The 20,480-nt window shown below is 41.2% G+C and overlaps 1 protein-coding gene across 4 annotated transcripts in view; it reads left to right on the top strand.

Moving 5' to 3' along the window:
- CUBN (cubilin) overlaps nt 1-20,480 on the top strand; it is a 279,652-nt gene that overhangs the window by 122,707 nt on the left and 136,465 nt on the right. For all 4 annotated transcript variants that reach the window (XM_043882924.1, XM_043882921.1, XM_043882920.1 and 1 more), the window contains one exon: nt 16,566-16,747. In XM_043882924.1, the coding sequence (XP_043738859.1) occupies nt 16,566-16,747 (182 nt within the window). The remainder of the gene's footprint in view (nt 1-16,565; nt 16,748-20,480) is intronic.

The following is a 20,480-nucleotide window of genomic DNA, read 5'->3' as shown; positions in this document are numbered from 1 at the left end:
GAACTAGGTCCTTAATTCAAGGCAGCCCAAGAAGAGGGGACAACAGGAACCACAAGGGTCAGGAAGGAGGTCTCTGATGGAGGAGGTTCCCTCACTTCTCACCCACTGCTGGTAAATTGAAGACATAGATCTGGTTTTTAGTCATCCATGTGTTCCTTCCACAGATATTAAGGAACTGTTTGGGGCCAGATGCTGTGCTAGGGCTGGGGACCCTGTGTGACTCCTACCCGCAGGCCTGGGTCCTACTCTCAGAAGTAGCCATCTAGCAAATAAATGCACAAATCTATATAATATCAGCTGTGTGATGATGCCCCGGGAGCACACAAAAGGGGATTTGATGTGCACAGGAGGCTAGTTTTTGAGGGCGGGACGTTTGAACTAAAACCTAAGACTAAGCAGGAGTTAAGCAGGCAAAGAAGAGAAGGGGAAGGGTTCCCAGTAGAAGAAGGACCATGTGGTGGGAGGGAGCAGGGTCAGGGTGAGGGGCCCACAGGCCAGTGCAGCTGGAGTCCAGTTTCACAGGGAACTGTGCTGGGGGCGCTGGAGAGTGAAGCAGTTGCTTTGGGTACCCCACTGTTAGGGGCTCGGGCCACATAGGGGTCATACCGTCTCTTTCCTGCAAACCCTTCTGATGTCAGATAAATTTCTTTGTATGCATCTTTTTTGGGGAGATTATCTGGACACTGAAGCATTTATGACCTTGAAGTATCACATGTACTTACAAAGAAAAAAAAATGACTCACATCTAACCATGTTCACTTGAAATAATGTTAGTTTTCAGTTCTTTGTTTTTCTTGTAACTTAAAAAATTTTATACAGTTTTTGAAGGTTACTTTCATTTACAGTTATTACAAAATATTGGCTGTATTTCCCATGTTGTACAGTGTATCTTTGAGTCCATTTTATACACAGTAGTTTGGTACCTTCCCCCCGCCCCCGCCCCATATTGCCCTATTCCTTCCCTCCCTCCCCACCAGTAACCACTAGAGTTTGGTTCCTAGTTCTAGTAACACTAGATAGAGTTTGTTTCCTCTGACTGTGTGTCTGCTTCTATTTTGTTGTTGTTGTATTCACTAGTGTGTCGTATTTTTTGTATTCCGCATGTAAGCAGTATCACACAGTATTTGTCTTTGACTTCAAAGAGATGACTTTTGAGTAGGATCTGGAAGCACTGAAACAATGTGGCATGTTGTGGGATTTTAATATAAAATAAAATGCAAAATGCAGAGAAATAAATGTAAAACAAGTACAAGAGCCAAACAATACAATTAAAAGTGAACCTCAATTTTTTAAAGTACAGTAGAAATATTCCTGAATGTGTATGTGTGTGTGTGCACGTGTGTCCATGGATCTGAGCACAGCCCCCTCGGATCTCCATCTCAGGGCCCAGGACACCCAGGGTGACGCTGGCTGGGAAGCTGTTCTTGCTCACCTGATCAAAGCAACTGCTTCTTCCCACTAGAATCAAATCTCCTTTCAGGCCTCTTTCCCCGCCCACTCTCTCCTAAATGATGCAGTGAGAACTCCAAAACCCTCTTCATCAGGAGCTCAGAATCGGCAGTAGCATCATTTCCTGACCATGGCTGCTGGAGGAGAATCCCCGTGCACGTCATTCATGTGGCCCACTAATCCATAAACCCGCTCTCAAAATGTACCTCTGTGTGGCCCACACAAATCTTCTATTTGTTCTGAGAAAATGGGCCCCCAATCCGGGCTTTCTCTGTGGGCGCATCTTTAAAGTGGCACTGTGAGCCCTCCCTTTCTGCAAACCATCAAAGAGAATCCCACTCTGCAAAGAAAGAAATGGCCACAGTTGCACTGCCTGGCTAAACGGTCCACAGTATTCAGCGCTGACAGCATTGTCCGGGGGCTGCATTCGGCCCAGAGGCCTGCATCTGGGTTGCTGAAGGAAATATAGAACCTTCTGAGCACTGTGTGAATAGGGCCCCCCAGGCCAGCTGCGCACACCCCCTCACCGGCTCTGGTCACCCCTCCCAGGGGCCGTCTTTCACTTGGCAATGGAATCCGGCAAACAAACAAGGTCAAGGAGCTTTGTGAGTGAAAGAGTGACATTTGCCAAGGGAGAACCGCCCCACCCCCCCAACTGGGAGCAGCAGAGGAAGGGCGAAGGGCACGGATGGGAGGTGATGTCACCCTGCGCTCTCACAAAGGAGAGCCTGGCCTTTTCTTTGCAGAGACAGATGACATCAGCCTCTTGAATGGTGGCTGTTTCCATTTTATCATCTTTTTAGCTAGTAACAAGATTTCTCGAGCCTTGAGGGTTTTTCAGAAATTGGCTGGAGGTTTATAAAAGCCGTATCCTGATCCTGCAAGACTGGCTTTATTTGAATGTGAGCCAGCGCCTTCTTGACCACCTGTGGACATGCAGAACTGTGTCAAAGCGCTTCTAAAAAATGCATTTTGAGAGTCCTGGCCAAGAACCTCCTTGAGGTCAGCCATGTTCCTTATAAACCTTCCCTCTGTTCTTTCCCTCAGGAAGTCATTTCAATAGTCTTTGTTATTGTTGGTCTTTCAGGGGAATTCTTCTAATTTGTCATTTTTATTCCTTTTGTGACTTAGACTTTGTGGGCTGGAGTTTCTGGGAAGCTCACCCTTTGAAGACAAAGGTTTTATCTTTTGTAATTCTGTTAGCCATTGGCCTTACAGGCGAGTGCTGGGCAATTGACCTGAGAGTGTGGGACCCAATAAACTGGGCTCTGTGAGTAGATCCATGGGTCTCCTTCCAAAGACTAGGCAGTTTGTGGTTTTGCATCATGTGGTAGTGATTACTCCAGGCCTCTGAACAGGACATGTTTCATTCAGTCATTCATTCAGTCAACCAACGGGTGTATATTTATTCACAACCAGGATCTGGGCGTGGTGTTTGTAGAATGTAGAGAGTGCATTTGTTTGCTCAGTCCGCCATAATAGAATATCACACATCAGGTGGCTCAAACAACAGAAATTTATTGCTCATGGTTCTGGAGGCTGAAGTCTAAGATCCAGGTGCTGGCAGGTTTGGTTTCTCCTGAGGCCTCTATGTTTGGATTTGCAGATGGCAGCCTTCAGAGTGATTGGCCAGAGACAGACAGCCTGGAAACTAACCCCATCACCATAAAACCCAAGACTATGAGCCACATGGCAGAGCAGTTCTCCTAGGTTCCCTTACCTTCCTTCTTTCTGCCCAGGCACCCCATCAGTAAAGTCTCCTGCTTCATCAGCAGGAGATGTCTCTTCGGATACTTCATTTCCGGGTGTCAGACAAGAGCTCACTGTACAGCCCTGGAAGGGGTCCTCCTTCCTACTACATGTCCTTGCATGGCCTTGTCTATGTGAACCTACTGATGTCTCTGCGTGTCCGAGTTTTCTACTTGTGTAAGGAGGCCAGTCAGGTTGGATTAGGGTCCCCTCTGGCAGCCTTACTCTGCCTTTATTACCTCTTTAGTGGCCCTGTGTCCAAATGCCGTCACATTCTGAGGTGCTGGGGGTTAGTGCTTCAGTGTGTTGATTCTGGGGGGGGGGGCAGTGGGAGAGGCACAGTTCAGCCCATAACAGCGAAGAAGGAGACAGCATCCTTGACCTCAGGGAGGTAGTCATGTGGTAGGGGAGACAGACAGATACACCAAGTGCAGAATCCATGACCGTGATGTCCTGGGGGCTGGGAGGAGACCTAGGCTGGCCTCAGGTCTCCTTTGAGAGGCCCTCCAGGCTGCTTTGATATGTGCACTGAGTTTTAAAGAAGAAACAAGAATCAGTCAAATATCTGGGAGACAGAGACATTTCTAAGCAAAAGCAGGGAGACTTGAGTTGATGGTGCCAAAGTTTTTCAACAGGCAAATATTTCATGTAGAGCAGGAGTCCCCAACCTCTGGGATCCAAGGCCTGATGATCAGAGGTGGAGCTAATGTAATAATAAGAGAAATAAAGTGTACAGTAAATGTAATGCACTTGAATCATCCCATGGCCATCCTCTTTGCCTTGGTCCGTGGAAAAGTTGTCTTCCACAAAACTAGCCCCTGGTGCCAAAAAGGTTGGGGACTGCTGATCTAGAGCACAGGTTCCAAACACCAACCCCAAATAGCTTATTGGGATTCAAAATTGCTTCATGAAAATATCTTATGCTTTATGTATAAAGCACAGATACACAGAGTACAGAGCAGATACATAGTATATCTGTGATATTAAATTTTTTGAGCAGTTGGTAAAAAAAAATATCCAACAGCTTCCTTAGAAGGGCAATAATGAACAAATGATTGAGAAAATCCTGAGCTGAAGGGAGGGCAGAAGTCGAGGCAGAGAGGGTTGTCAGAGCCTAGTGGATAAGGGCCATCACAAGAGCTTAGATTTTATTTCATGTGGTCTGTCCTGTCTCCTGCTTCTGTGAGATGCAGACATCCACAGCAATCTGGAGGTGCAGTGCTCAGAGGGAAAGTGATTTTTAAATTGTGGTCAGCAGAGATTCCGGGGCAGGCTTGTAAGGCTGAGCTGTGAATCATACTGTCTGGTCCTCATCTCAGGCCGAGACCTTTCTCTCTGCTGCTGACGAATTGCTCTACCGTGTCATTTCCTGCTGGGCGGTAATAGAATGTCCCAGAGAAAAGTGGTAAAACACTTCTCCCACTCTGCCTCGAAAGTAACTTCATCTGTGCTCAAGAATGTGTCCTTTGTTCAGTAAATCTGTAAGCAAGCTCTTGATAAAGACAGATGGATAAAAGCATAGACTCCCGTGATTGATTATGTAGTGTGATGAAAAAATCTTGTTCAGTTTGGGTTGAAATTTAAGTAAAAGAGAAACCTTTTAAAAACATTAGTTCTGTTTAATTTAAAAGTTATTTCCCCAACTGTTAACTAGGCTTTCTTCTTAGCATTAGCATTTACACATGCTATATCCTTCTGTACTTATTCTGGCCACTTCAGCATATTTGATATTTTGGATTTTTGTCTTTGTTACTCTTGGAAAACGTTTAAGCCAGGAGACTGAAAGTTGTGTGCAGTCTTAGTGGAGAACCAAGGCACAGATTGTTGTATTATGATACTGTGTCTGATTTTTATTTAGGGCAGATTCTCACTTAACATCTTTTTTGGAAAGAGGTTCTTAATGGATGATGCTCATATAAAAACGAATCTGTTTGGATGTTTGTAAAGTTGGGATGATAACATACGAAGAAAATCACCCAACTCTTCTTGCCTTGGTTTCACAATTTTTCCAGCAAGGTCCTAGTAATCAGAGGCTGCATTGAACCTATGTAGACATTTCACTATGAGTGGAAAAGTTAAACCCTGACATTATTTGCTTCCCTGACGACAACAGAAAATACACATACACATAGTTGACCTTCATGCAATGTTGGCTCTGTGTCTCGTAACCAGTGGCGACCTTGTAGAAAGCTGGCATCCCAGTTCCCACGTCGCTACTGTGTGAAAGGCTGAGTTCTATTTCCATCGCTACTTTTCCAAACAGTTAAAAAAAAAAGTAAAAGTAACCCTCAAACAACCATGACCTTACCAAATCATACATTGCACAACTTGTAATAGTCCTTGAGATTTGGGCCAAAAAGCAGGGCTTTCTCAAATCTTCTGTTTGTGTTCTGGTTCCTTGGCAACAACACTCCTGATGGACACTGCACACACTTTCCAGGGGATTCCACACTTTTCTGTACAACATGAAAAAAGAAACCACACATTTTTTCTTTTTTGTAGTTTCAAATTTTATAGCAGCCCCAAATGACTAAATCAACACAAACTGAACATGATGTTCTGTATAGAACATACTTTTTGTCCCCAGAGATTTCTCTTTTTGAGCATTTACTTAAATATTGCCATACTTAGCTCTGACCTTGGGTGTCCAAGGGCTTGTATTTTTGTAAATGCCCCTGAACATTCAGAGAAACTAAAGCCAGCCTTCAGTGGGCTTGACTCACAAAATCAAGAGTGAATCTCCAGTGTGAGATGGTAACTACATTCTAGAAGGTTTAATCTAATTTTGAATTCTCTGTTTAAGTAATGAACTTGACATACCTTGTCTCTGACTTCTTTCTCCTTCCTGTTATACTTACAGACTACTCACAGGCTAAATAATATAGATTTTACTACCTACATGTAATTTAAAAATATTTTTTTACATGTTTTTCTTTCTTGGCCTTGTTGTGAGGTATATGGAATCTTAGTTACCTGACCAGGGATTGAACCTGAAGCCCCTGCATTTGAAACACAGTCTTAATCACTGGACCACCAGGGAAGTCCCCCTAAATGTAATTTTAAATTTATTTTAAGACATTAATGATGATAAAAATAAAACCATGTTGCCTTATTAACGGCAAACGAAAATATGCTTTACATGGTTGGTGCACTGATTTAATTGATACCTCATTTATTATTACTAGACCAAGTAATTATCTAAAATTTTGATACTATAATTTTTGAAAAGTTGGTGCTATCATTTTACCATGTGCTAGATCTTTTGGCTAACACTTTACAAATACAGTCTCTTTTCTTCTCTTACCAATTCTCTGAAATCAGCATCTCATCCCCATATTATAGATAAGAAAATTGAGAAAGGAGTCTTGGAAAAGTCAAGTAACTTCCCCAAACTCACAGTGATGGAATGAGGACACAACTAAGTGTGTGGTGTTGAACACCTAAGCCTATGTTTTAAACAGCTGCACTCTGCCTACAAGCAAATAGTTTCCCCCAGTTTTTCTTTGCAAAAAAGATGGAGTAATATTGCAATGCAGAGAAGGTCAGAGCTTATAGTAGGTAATTTCGCAGCTAAGTTCCCACTGAGGATAATGGGTGTTTTCAAATGAATGTCTGCCATCTTTCCCAAGTAAATAATGTTCCAGTTCCAAGGTCTCCCCCTCTCAATTGCACAGTTTCTTCTTTCTTCAAGGTCTGCATAGCAATGATGGGGTGAAGCTCATTACTTAGTGAACAACTAGTTCAAAATAGCTGAGACTCCTTGTCTGTCCTTCAACACAGTATCCGCTTCTTCATAAAGTTTCTTTCTCTGGAGTAGCTGCATATGGTTGCAGTAATCCTACAATTTGAGCTGGGGTAGACCACAGAGATCATCTAATCTGTTACCATGGTTTAGTTATGCAAACTAGCTTACAAGAGAAGTGATACAAAGTGACAGTAGCTACCCCATAATAGATTAGTTGGACAAGTGAATGATGGGAATGGACTGGAGCTGATCTTCAATAATTTAAAAATGTCTAAGAGAGAATGATTGATTTCTTCTGAATTGTAAGAATAGAATTTCTACTGGGAAACCATTTTTTATCTTGGTTGGAATGAGTACATGAGATGAAAGAGGATGTAGTTAATCAAAATGAAAAGATGACAAGATTGACTATACTTCTCTGGGTCAAAAAGAAAGATTTTTATTCTTTCATATAAAGGAAATTAAAATTCATATTATGTGTTGTTGTTGTTCAGTCTCTCAGTTGTGTCCAACTTTTTGCAACCCCACAGACTGCAGCATGCCAGGCTTCCCTGACCTTCACTATCTCCTGGAGTTTGTTCAAACTCATATGTCCATTGAGTTGATGATACCATCCAACTGTCTCATCCTCTGTCATCCCCTTCTCCTCCTGCTCTCAATCTTTTCCAGCGTTGGTGTCTTTTCCAAAGAGTTAGCTCTTCACATCAGGTAGCCAAAGTACTGGAGCTTTAGCACCAGTCCTTCCAGTGAATATTCTGGGTTGATTTCCTTTAGGATTGACTGGTTTGATCTTCTTAATGTCCAAGGGATTCTCAAGAGTCTTCTCCAGCACCACAGTTTAAAGGCATCACTTATCTGAAAAGTCCTAAAATATGGTTACATTGAGTTCATGTTTCTTTTCGGTATAGTAAGCTGAAACTGATCAGTTCAGATTCAGGACATCTCAGAGAGTCCAATGGCTATGATGATTTTAATTTTGATTATTTATATGACATCTTATGTAGGAATTTAAAAGTCATTTAACAACTATGGACAGCATTGATTTTTGAGCTTCTTGTATAATCCTGTATCTATTTTCCAAGTCATTAACTTCATGTTATGACCATATTCTTTCACTTTTTTTTTTTTTTTCTGTCCCTACCATTGAAAACTGATTACTTCATATCCATTGCTATATGGAACACATTTAGACAAAACAATTATCACAAAGTCTGGGCAGTGATGAAGTCACTGTGGAAGATGAAACTCTAAACAGTCACCCTAAACTCTAGAGTTGGCTGCTCCTAATGTGATACCTAGCCTATGTTTGTCTCCAGTTTTCTCAACTTTGTGCTGAGTCTGAATGTTTCTGTCCCCTCAAAATTCACGTGTTGAAACCTAATTCTTAAGGTGTTAGGAGTGGGGCATTTGGGAGGTGATTAGGTCATGAGCATAAAGCCCTCATAGCTGGGATTAGTGAATTTATAAGAGGCCCCAGAGAGGCCTCACCCCTTCTACCATGTTATGTGTACACCCAGAAGAAGGCCCTTAGCTCACTTCCTAGGGCAACTGTAACAAAATACCACAGCTGGGTAGCTTAAAACAACAGAAATGTATTCTTTCACAGTTCTGGTGTCTCGAAGTCCAAAATCAAGGTCAGCCTGGCCATTCCTCCAAAGGCTCTAGAGAAGAATCCTTCCTTACTGCTTCGAGCTTCTGTTCATTGCTGGGAACCCTTGGCTTTCATTGGCTTGATGACGTGTAACTTGAGTTTCTGTTTGCATCTTTCCATGGCCCTCCTCCTTCTGTGTCTCTATGTCCAAATCTCTCATCTCTTAGAAGGGCACCAATTATACTGAACTTCAGCCCCTGTCTAATCCAGCATGACGTCATCTTAACTTTCTAACATCTGCAAAGACCCTTTTCCCAAATAAGGTCAGATTCACAGGTTCCTGGGGGACACCATTCAACCCAACACGGGAGCCTCTGCAACTTTGACAATTCTCCCCTCTCTTGGAGTCTCCGGCTTTGTCTTCCTTCTAACTTCTTTTTCCTCTGGAGAATTTCCCATTCCTTGGTCTTTGCATTACCTAGTTTCCTTCTTTGATTTCGTGTCATGATTGCTCCTCTCTGTCCTCACAGAATCAGTGCTAACCCACAAAATCCCCCCCGCAAATTGTACTGACAAGTGAGTCAGATGCATTTGGGGGCCCCACTCATGGCTTTGTCCTCAAAGAGGGCTGTTGACCTGATTTTAGTCTTCTCTTTTAGGATGAACACCTATCATTTGCCTTTCTCCTACACCCCAGGACTGTGGCATATACTTTTATACTACTGAGGGATTAACTGATAAAACCAGTCACCTCTCAAGGTTTTCAGCAGAGAAAGTTTTTATTTTTAAATTATAGAAAAACTATTAAAATAGAAATCATTCATTTTAATGAAGTATATGAACATCATCATTTGTTTAAAATTGCTTTTTACTCTACTTTGGCTTTTCAGCTTCTTTTTTATATGGATCACTGATTTCTCAGACATTTCCTTCCAAGGTTAGAGGGTAAGGATGTGAAGATATCCCATTTGGGTCCATTCTCTGTTGCTTTTCCTCCAATATCAGGGTGCTTGGGCCATGCCACTCCCAGGCTGGCAGGTCTCCTGGTGCTCTTGGTTTGTGGAACATAGTTTCAGGAAAATGCCACGTTTAAAGAGGTTTGAGCAATTGTAATTGCAGGGAACACAGAATATGCTTTTAAAACTTTGTGCCTCTAATTCCATGTAACCCTTTCTTTGCTGATTTGCTTTTATTAAAACTCTTGTGTTAAAAGCAAAAAGTAAAAAAGCAACCAAACCACCCCAAACCTTGAGGGTGGAACATACATAGATGTTTCTCATTGCCATTGTTCTGTAATTTTATAACTCACTGCTTGTTTTAAATCAGACTTACAAAGAAACCCCAAAACAGTGTTAGCAGAGTTCTTCTATGAGAAAGATTTAAGTTATCTTCACAAGTGAGCAGGTTTAACAACAACTTTTAACTCTTTCTTGTTATGAGTTCCGTAGATTAGCATGCTTCCTGCTGATAAGCTGGAAGCATGATCAGCATGCTTCCTTTCAGCTGATGACTGGGATTTTGGAGGAAAACAGAAGCAACCAGATGATCAGTCACCAGAACTAAAAGCTTTTAAAGCTTAACTAATTATAACTGAAAAACATATGATTCTCTTCAGGGTGTTATCTTATTTTACTTCAGCTGATATCTATTGATATTAGTATATTAGATTTGTTAGATTGGCCTCAAATTAAATGAAAAAGATTCTTACTTTATTTTTTTTCTGGTTGCTATGATGATATTTTGCCTTAGTAATGAGGGTGGTGTTGAACACTGCCAATCCTGGGCCTTAGGAATGAAACGCCCAACTAGTCATAGTGGAGATAAGGCAGAACCTGGAAGTAGGGGATTGGGGAACAGGAGGGGGTGGCCAGGGAAGGTTGGCCCCAGAGCCGCCATTACTGTGTGATTTTACATGTTCAGCAGCCTTCTTGAGCCTCACTTGGGCGATATGATCATTCTTGCTGACCTCGTAGAGTTGTTATGAATCTCAAATAAGATGATGTGCTTGTGAGAAGCACATGGAGAAACTGTTCACTGCCGTACAGATGTGAACTATCTTTATTGCAGCTTCATGAATAATTGATTTCTTATATCTTATTGGGTATTCACGGTGACTCTTTAGCTGGTATGGTAGTTCCTCTTCAACTCTAAATCTTTCTCTAGTGTCGTCCCAGGTCTGGATAAACATTGGTTCAGTTGTAATACACAGTATACGTGGAGTGATTATCGTATGCAAGACACTTAGCTAAAAACTATACTTTGGTTTTTTCATTAAATCTATATCACAGCCCTATGAGGTTAAGTACTAACACTGTTACAGATGAAAACGCCATGGGTTAGAAAGGTTAAATTAGTCATCCAACGGGTAGCACAGTCAAAGCTGGAAGTTCTTTTGTCTCATGCCACGGCCTGTGCTTTACTTGGTATGTTATTATATTTCCAAAAGTTCTACAACCTGGTGTGCAAATTATGCAACTATGAAATCATGTCTTCTCCTCCATGAAAATCTTCTCTTACCAGTTGGGTACAAAGAGCCGCCATCACTCTCTTTCTTCTGAATATGATCCTTCAAATCTCTTGATTCAGCCCTCCAATGTCTACTCCTTGGCTTGTATTTTTATCACTTAATTATTTTCTTTATATAGACCCCTGAAATGCTTTCTGAAATCATTGTCTTCTGTTTTAGAGGACTGAAGCCCAGTTATAGAAAACTTCATTATTTCCCTACATTTTATTATTCATCCAGTGGGACAGATGTGATAGTGAGGAGTATCTTGGGAGTCTAAACATCACCTCCTATGCTATTTCCTGATGGTTGTTGGCTGATACAACTTCTTTCATCTCCAGCCTTGTCTATCCTCCATCCCCGCTTTCTACTCTTCCTGTGACCCCCTGGTCACTGACCCACGGTCCCAGACATGACTGACAAAGACATGATTGTTTAAAATTATTGCATAGCTTGCTAAACTGTATTTTTTTTCAGCACTTTCATTTGTTTTAGCATTTGCAGGTGTGTCTATACCATTATTTCTACTCTAACTGAAATGTAAACACCTGAGATTTTTCCAGAAGCTGTGTCATTTCCATCCAAAAAGAGGTGATTGGATTTAGAAATATGTTTTCTTCTGTGACTCATTCAAGAGAAAGTGTATTTTCACAAGAGATTATTAAGTCTAGAATCTCACACCAAGAGAGTACAGTGAGCAAAACAATGTTTCTTCTTCCTGGCCCAAATAAATTTAAATTTAACAGGAAAGTAAAATTAGGATACTCATTTTATGGCAAGATTTTAGTATTAGACATCAGCAACCCTGAGAATAACTCCATAGGAAAAGCAAATAAGTAGATTTTGAATTCCACAATCTTTATTAAAAATAAAAATAAAACTTGTCTCTACCACACAAAGTGCAGAAATAGTAAATGAGATAAAATAAACAGCTTTGCTATTCAGTATAAATAAGATGAGGCAGCAGTAAATCATTTTGCTTTTGATTCATTTCAGCATTCAGAGATGTTCTCTCTCCTTTATAATTACACACAATAGGAGTTTTTGGATTGTCTTGCTATTTCCTTTTATTGGTAATGGGATTGTATGTGTTGATATAGGTTCCAAATCACATTTCCTCTCTGTCCCTTTTTCACAGCTAATTAAGTGGAAATTGATGTATAAATACAATTAAAAAGACTCACATTATATACTCTTAAAAAAACTCTACTATTTACTGTGAATTATAGTTCTTGTTTGCTTTTGTTTATATTTAAAAGCTTAACTGTTGGTGTGAATTTATTATTTTTCATTTTTTAACCTATAATTATCCAATTCAAAATTCATGTTCTAATGTTTCACTGTGAGCCTCAAGATAGCTTTAATTTATGAAGCAAACCATCAAATAAATTCATTACATGTTTAATTTGGGAGTTAACAGACATTTTCTTAATTTTGTCATGAATTTGTTTTTCCTTGTCACTTGAAGAGAAAATAGAAAAAATAGACATTACTCATTTTTTCAGATTTTTAAAAGATATATTTTGACATAATATTTTTTTGCTTGGCACCAAGTACAGATTTATTAAAAAATCCCCAAATCTAGGAAAAAGATGTGATACCCAAGAGAGTGAGGCATAACTGGCTAAATGCTGATAAAAGTCTCTCATCTGTGGACTGAAATTAGTATCAAAAGGGAATTATGCCAACATTGTACTACTGAAACCAGCAAATTCTAAAATATCTTTTGGCAATTCAACATGATGATTTATTTATTCTTATTTATAATGTACCGTCAATTAGCCTGTGAAAGATAAAATATAATTCATTTTTTTTTCAAATCAAGACTTACTGCAGTTACACTATGCAAACTGGAGGAAAAGCAAAAAGAACTTAATGATTTGCAGGAGGGCATGTGGTAATGGCACTTTTTAAATGTCTACAGATGGATTTTTTATTTTTCAGAGAGGCATTAAATACACCTGACTTCTTTAACACTTATACTATGGCATATACTCAACAAATACAGATTGAATGAATGGATAAATGAAGGAGAATTGGAAAGTTATTTGTCTTTTTCAAAATTTAGAACTACAAAGAGGGAGGTAAATTTCTACCATACTTACCAGAATTAGCCTTTTATTTCAGTACTTTATAGTTTTTACCACAAAGTACCACTGAATTAATTTGCTCTATTTTGCATTTGATATGAACTTTTAAATCAAAGTTGTTACTTTTTGACAGATTAAACTTCACAGGTAGTGAGATTATGAAGGAGAAAAAGAAAGCTGCAAAGAGTTTTCAAGCTCCAACAGTTTCCTTTTCTTCTCCTCCTCACAACCACACAGTATTTTTCCCCAATATGGTATCATTTTGAATAATATTGGAGTTTCTCTTTAGGAGACACACACATAAGTGCTATTCATGAGAAAAGAGCATGGCATACCTAAAAATAAAGCCGTGCTTTGTTTTTTATAAACCTTGTTTATGTTTATTTTAAATCTTAGGGAAAAGTACACTGTGGGTCTCCAGAGCTGTAAGTGGGTAAATAAAGCAAGTACTGTAATTTTTCAAAGCATTGCTGACTGCCAAGAATCTGATATTATCATTCCAGCTTACAGCAACTCATTTAAGAGTATTAATATCCTGTTATTTGCAAAGGAATTCACAAGGAAACCTAAAACAATTGGAAAAGACAATGGAAAAATATTATATAGACTTTTAGATGAATCGATGATTATACAGACTTTTAGATGAAAAATAATGAATTAGATTGCTGATGAACTGAAGCTAAATAAAAATGCAGATGAGGTAGTCAGGCTTCCATTTCCTTGTTCTGTTTTATGTTTTTGTGACCACAAAGTTATTTTCCTCTGAAGATTTTTTTTCATTGGATTACTTGTTTAGTACAACTGATACCAAGAACCGTAGAAGCTGAAAATGGGGTGACAGCCTGGCCTTGCTTACCTATATTGTATTTTAGTAAGAGATGATTTCTATGGGCCTCTGTGTTGCTCACCTCCAGGAAGCATCATTGGATGGAATACTCTGTGACTGCTGCCCCCTGGGGTTGTGCAGTGGTGCTGAGCACATGTACAATCTGTGCTGACTTTGGCTTCAGGAATATTTTCCATGGATGGTTGTAGTAGGAAAAACATTTTCTGATCTTCATGGCATTTATGTTTTTTTAACATTCACCACAGCCTACAAACAATGTCAGCCCACCTAATTTTAAATATTTTTTTTGCAGAACTTGAACCAGAAATAAAAGTAGAAACTTGATAGGATAGATACCGTCCTGTGCAACAAATTTAAAATCTGAAAGCGCAGAGGTTTTTTAAATGGTAGCAGAAAACTGGCCATTCAAGAAGATGGTAGCGTGTTGAGCTGGAATCTAATTTCTTTACACAATTAGGATTCTTCTTGGAATTCTCAGCTCTTCTCAGTTAAGTGGAGATTCAGTATGGAGACTATTTCTTTTGAACTTTCAAAGCACTTTTTTCCAACTCCCAGTACAGACAAATTTGCATAAGATGGGTAGTAGACAAGCCCTCAGGTTTCGTGCCTAATATTTTAAGCCAATTAAAGTGAAAATGCATGTACATTCACAATGGAGTGAGGAGTCATTATCATTTTTAAACATGAAAAGCCTGATGCTCAGAAAGGGAAGGTGCTTGGAAGAATTTGCCAGCTGATTAAGAATATTAAAAATGGAAAACAAAGATATGTTAATAGAGCAAATAATGTTTTTTTAAATCACCAAAAATTGCTACTGGGAAACAAGACAATTTATCTTTTTCTAATTTTATCTTTATTTTGTTCTAATTTTGTCTTTAAAATTTGAGTCTTCCTCAAGTTTTACTTCTATAATTTTCCCTCTCCCTGTCCATTCTGAAATCTGAATTCTTACCAATGATGTGAGTCTGTAGAGTATAGTATTATAATTAAGTACACTGGCATTGTGAATTGTGTGGATTGGTTGATAATGGGAGATTCTGTGCATGTGTGATTCCCTCTCTCACAACCAGTGTTCCTTGGACAAACCACTTAACTTGAGTTTGTACTGATTTGCACATTTGAGAAATGAAGATAATCATATTTGCTTTGTGTGGCTCTTATGAGCATTAAAATAGGAAATATCTGTAAAGTGCATCTAAACACTCATAAGCAGTGGCAGTATTTCTTGTGTACCACATGTTGTAGCATTTTGATTTTTTGTTATAATGATTCGTGTTAATTACTCTCTAAGGCATGGTATATAATCATTCATAAAACATATGCTAGAGTCTTTTCCACACTTGAGTTTTATATATCAGGTTTTTGTTTGTCTGGTTGGTTTTTGGATATATGTTTCCCAAGGTCACGACCTGTATCATTTTTGGTATTGTTTTTAGTAGACTTTATTTTTTAGAAGAGTTTTAGGTTCACAGCCAAACTGAGTGGGGGTAGAGTTCCCATGTACCCCTGCTTCTACCCATGAACAGAATCTCCATTATCAACATCCCCCACTAGAATGGGATTTTTGTTATTACTTATAAACCTTGATTGACAAAGTCCATAGTTTACAATAGGGTTCCCTCCTGCGGTTGTACGTTCTATGGGTTTTGACAAGTTTCTGACATATGTCCACCATTCAGCTATCATACAGAGTAGTGTCACCACCCTAAAACTCTTCTGCACTCTATCCTTCTCTCCTTCCCCTCCAGTGCCTGCAAACCAGTGGTCATTTTATTATCTCCATAGTTTTGCCTTTTCCAGAATGCCATACCATCAAAATGATGCAGTACATAGCTTTTCCAGTCTGGCTTCTTTCACTTCTTAATACACATATACATTTCCTCCATGCTTTGTGATGGCTTGATAGTCCATTTGTTGTTAGTGTTGCGAAATACCCCATGTGCAGGAAGACTACAGATTATTTACCTAATTCAGCTGCTGAAGGACACCTTGACTTCTTCCAAGTTATAGCAATTAAGGATAAGGATGCTATGAACATATACATGAAGGCTTTTTGTAGACATACATATATATATTTTATTTACTAGAGTCTCTCATACAAAGGTAAGGATTTTTAACACTCAGCATTCCACATCTTAGGTCCAAAAGAACTTAGACATAATGTATTAGATACAAGGAAACTGAGGACCAAGTGACCTAGTATTGACTGTTTACACAGTCCATTGTACCTCCTACTGGGAGAATTCTTTTCCCCTACTGGGAAATTCTCACCTAAATATAATGAAGAAAATCTATTAGAATGACATTTTGAAAATATTACCAAAGGTTTGACATGGTGAGCATAAGGACTGAGAATTATTGCACCAAGTGATATAATCAATTTAAAAAATTTGATAATAATAAATAAAAGCTGTACCCATGATATTTTTCTCATTGTTTTATAACTGCTCATTATAATTTTATTATGACTTTTTTTCTGTAAACTAGGCATTGTGCATTTTCAGTTATGTTTCATATAGTTGGATTTTTAAATTTTTTCCAGTGGCTGATGCCCTCTTTGAACTGACTGAGTCTTGTGGTTTTCACAGGTTGTGGTGGAGAGCTGTCCGGGGACACGGGTTCCTTCAGTAGCCCTGGGTACCCTAACAGGTACCCCGCCAACAAGGAGTGTATCTGGTACATTCACACAGCCCCTGGGAGTAGCATTCAGCTCACCATCCACGACTTTGATGTGGAGTATCATGCAACCTGCAACTTTGACACCCTGGAGGTAGGAATTCAGAATGTTTTTTAGCACATTACAGGATTTGGGGTTGAACCAGAAATCTGCAAAAATCCCCAAATTCCTTCCAGTGGCCAACAGTATTCTCTTCCTGGATGTTGGGGGGCAGGTAATTGACTGGGAGGTGGTGCCAGGAAGCAGGTGAGTGGGACTGAGGAGGGTGAGCCAAGGAAGGGAGCTGCTGTTGTTGGCAACGTGGATTTAATCCTGCTATGACCTTCTGAGGTCCCATGAGGTCTGTTCCTCAGAATCACCCTTCTCAGGACACAGGCTGAGGCATTGGTCCCCTCGCTCCCATTTGTCCTAATGGAAGGTGGCACTTGGGATTGTCAGCACCACATACTTCCAGTCTGCGAAAGCTCCCTTAGGAAGGCAGTGGGCGGCAGAGCGTAGAGAAGAGGTGAGTGCTTGGTGGGTGGAGGGGCGCAGGACAGTGAGCCGAGGAAGTGCCACAACTGCTCCAGCCCTGCTACCAACACTGTATCTCAGATGATGAAGATGGCCTTTAAGGATCAGTTATAACCAGCTCTCCACTGCAGGAATCTAGTCATCAGGTAACGTCCAAGTACACAGGAAACTCCCGTCACCTCAACCAGAGGGGCTGCACCACGACAAGGTTCTGTATCTGGTAGAGCTCAAAACTCCATGAAGGCCGAGTGTCTGTTTTTGTTTTGTTTCTCTGCTGTACCCCGGGGCCATAGAGTACTTGGCAAATAGTGAACACTTGATGTCTATTTATGGGATAAATGAAAATCTCCAAGCCTCTGACTGTCATGCAGTGATAATGTACATTTATTATGATTGCAAAGGGAATCCAACCTCCATTTTCCCACTTGAATGTTAACTAATCCTGGGAGGTTAAGAGGGGAATTCTGTCCCCCTTTTCCTGCTGTCAAAACAGAGGGTCAAAAAGGCTGATGGATTTTTCCACAACCTTAAGGACAGTGAGTGGAAGAGATAAGAACTGAACCTATCCACCACTGCACAATCCACATCAGCCAGTGTCAAAAGACAGAGGTGGGCAGTGCACAAGATACTGAAATGAGTGCATGTTTATAGGACTTCACGGGAAACTTTAACGCTTAAAAACCTTAGTTACAAACTGAGTTCTCTCCTTGAAAAGACACGGGGTTCTCAAATCATGCCTTCCCTGGATGGGCGCAGAGTCAGCAGGAATGGCACTTAGCAGCTCAAGTCTGTGCAAAGGAGGCTGACACTGCAGAAAGTGACAGAACAAGGGCGTCCTTGGGTTCAGCCCAGACTCTCGTCTTTATGTAAGTCCTGTTGCCCAGTCACGACTCTTTCTCAGAAGAGGACCGGGTTTGGCGGAGAGAGCAAGGTAGCTCCCCAAATTGATGAGATTCAGCGCTGAGTATGAAGTAGGAATAAGGCTCCCGTGTGGAAGGTTGAGATGCTCCCACCCGCTGACAAGAATCCTCAGTCGCAGGAACCCCCTTAACTGATACAAAGTGCTGGCTGCAGGGTTTTCCGCAGTAGTATGAAATGTTACTTACCCTTCGTTTTCATATTCCAAAGCCCTGTGATCGCTGCCCACTTGGCAGAATGTAAATGGGTTCTTTGTGCTTCGGTTTTGTCACACCCAGTATGTGAGAAGGCAAAGGGCAGGCCTGATCCCCTCGAGTAGCCTCTGGGGACAGAGGGACAAAAGGCCCCTGGGCAGCAGTGTTCAAGCAAGATCCCCACAGAAAACTGGAAGAAGAGGCTGCAGTTTGCTGGGGACTTATTTTTATCAGATCAAGGTGGTTTCACGTGTTCCATCAAACCAGGGTTTGAGGGTATACTTTGAGGCCCTTAAATATTTGGGAAAATTTTTTTAAGACTAAAGTGAGTAACTCCCTGACTTGCTCTCCTAAACCTTGTTTGACATCTCTGCAGATGCTCAAGAAAGTGCTGTCATCAAGCTGGGTTAATTTCTGGAAAAAAAAAAAATGAATTTTTTAAATCCCTCACCACATGGATGCTGATAACATGTTAGCAACAGGTTTCACGATATTTCACCCCTGGCTGGTGTGTGGCATGAAAACATCACTGGCCTTCTCCACCCTCTGTCCTCCCTCACATCCTGCTCTCTTGCTCTGAGCATAGCCCAGCAGGTCTTGCTGTCACCAGGTATAGGCTTACCTGGGTTTCCCCTGATTTAAACAAGAGCCAATGGATCTTTCTCTCAAAAACCAGTGTCCAAAGAGCGGCCAGTTGCATTAAGCAGCAGCCCTTTGGTTACTCATAACCCTGGAATGCTGACTTGATTGTAACAATAAATGGAGCTAACAGAGCAGAAAGAAATGTTCAAAACAGATTAAAACCGTAGGCTTTGAAATGCTCTCTATCCTGAGCATTGGCTAAAAACACATGTTTTAATCTCTGATCATCAGGCCAATTCTTTCCCCCACAACGTTGAGTCACACGCTGCAATCCAGTGGACCACACCCTGACATTCTTTCCATCTTTTTCCTCTTTTGAAGAGTCATGTGCTAACCATTGGTTTTATTCGTGAAAGCGAAAAGTACCGTTCTTTTTCGATTAGAGAAACACTGGCCAATTCCACTTCAGTCTCTGAGAAAGGAACCTAAAGGGGCACAGAGCAGAAAAGGAAAGCTACTCCTCAGTGCAAAAAGAACCCAGACAATCGCTGGTTTTTCCTCCACTGTCTTTGTGAGCCTGACCCAGTAAGAGGGGAAGCATAGAACGTCAAAGCGGCAGTGCTTACCCTTCTGGAGGCTTCTAGGCCCAGCCGACTCATTCCTGTTATGTTTGTGATCTCAAGGGGACCCTGAGCAGGGAAAGCAGAATATTTTGCTGACGTGCAAGTTTTCTTTGTTAGAACTAAACCCTTACACTGAGTGTGCTGTCCAAATATGCGCTGCTTGTGGGGCCAGCGACGGGGAGCTCAGGCTCTGGGTTTCAGGCTCCGAGCTCTGCGCCCCGGGTCAGGGAGCAGGGGACTCCCAAGGATGCTAACCCAGCTCAGAGTGGTTTCTGCCATTTGCCTGTGTGTACGTGTAAAGCGCCACACGGGCCTCTTCCTACAGTCCCCCCTCTGATGGGACTGAGGGGGGTGGGCAAACAGCGCTCCTCCAGAGGAAAACCAGCGGCGAGCAGCCTGCTCGCTTCATTCCTCTGCAATTACAGCCCTTGTGCTTGGCCCTCCTGGAACAGCGGCCTCATTCATTTTGGCCTTTCCCGCATGGCTGGGGGGAATTAATCAGACAAAGAGATCATTATGGATTCAAGTCACACGCTCCTCACCGAAAGTAGGCTGCTTGTTCTCTCCTTCTCTGGAGAACACTTGAGTGATGCCCGCATCAGTCAGCAGCCGCCCTGGGGTGGGCAGGGGCATGGGCCTGAGGATGGGGAGAAACTCAGGGTGGGAGAGCCGCGCAGATGCAGGGGGAAGAGGGGTGGGGAGGGCATGGGGCCACGCTTTTCCATTTCTAACCTGAGTCTAGATTTAAATGGATGTTCTCGTGAGGGAGAGGGAAGGGCCCAGATACCAATATGCCTGAAAACTGTCAGCAAAAAAATTGGTCATTCTTCTACACATTCAGTTTGGCAAGATTGAAAGTAGGGGCTCTGCATCTTTGTGTGATTCTTGTCTTCTTCATCTGCATCCCCCAGCCCCCCATACACTGGTTATCCAAGGGACCCTTGAGAAGCCTGTGTGAGATGCAGTCTGGGCCCCCGCCCTCCCCCCCTTACTGGG

The sequence above is a fragment of the Cervus elaphus genome, chromosome 23 (genome assembly GCF_910594005.1).
Source record: "Cervus elaphus chromosome 23, mCerEla1.1, whole genome shotgun sequence".
NCBI lineage: Eukaryota > Metazoa > Chordata > Mammalia > Artiodactyla > Cervidae > Cervus > Cervus elaphus.
The sequence above is the reverse complement of the archived record's forward strand: the minus strand, read 5'-3'. Positions and strand labels throughout refer to the sequence as shown.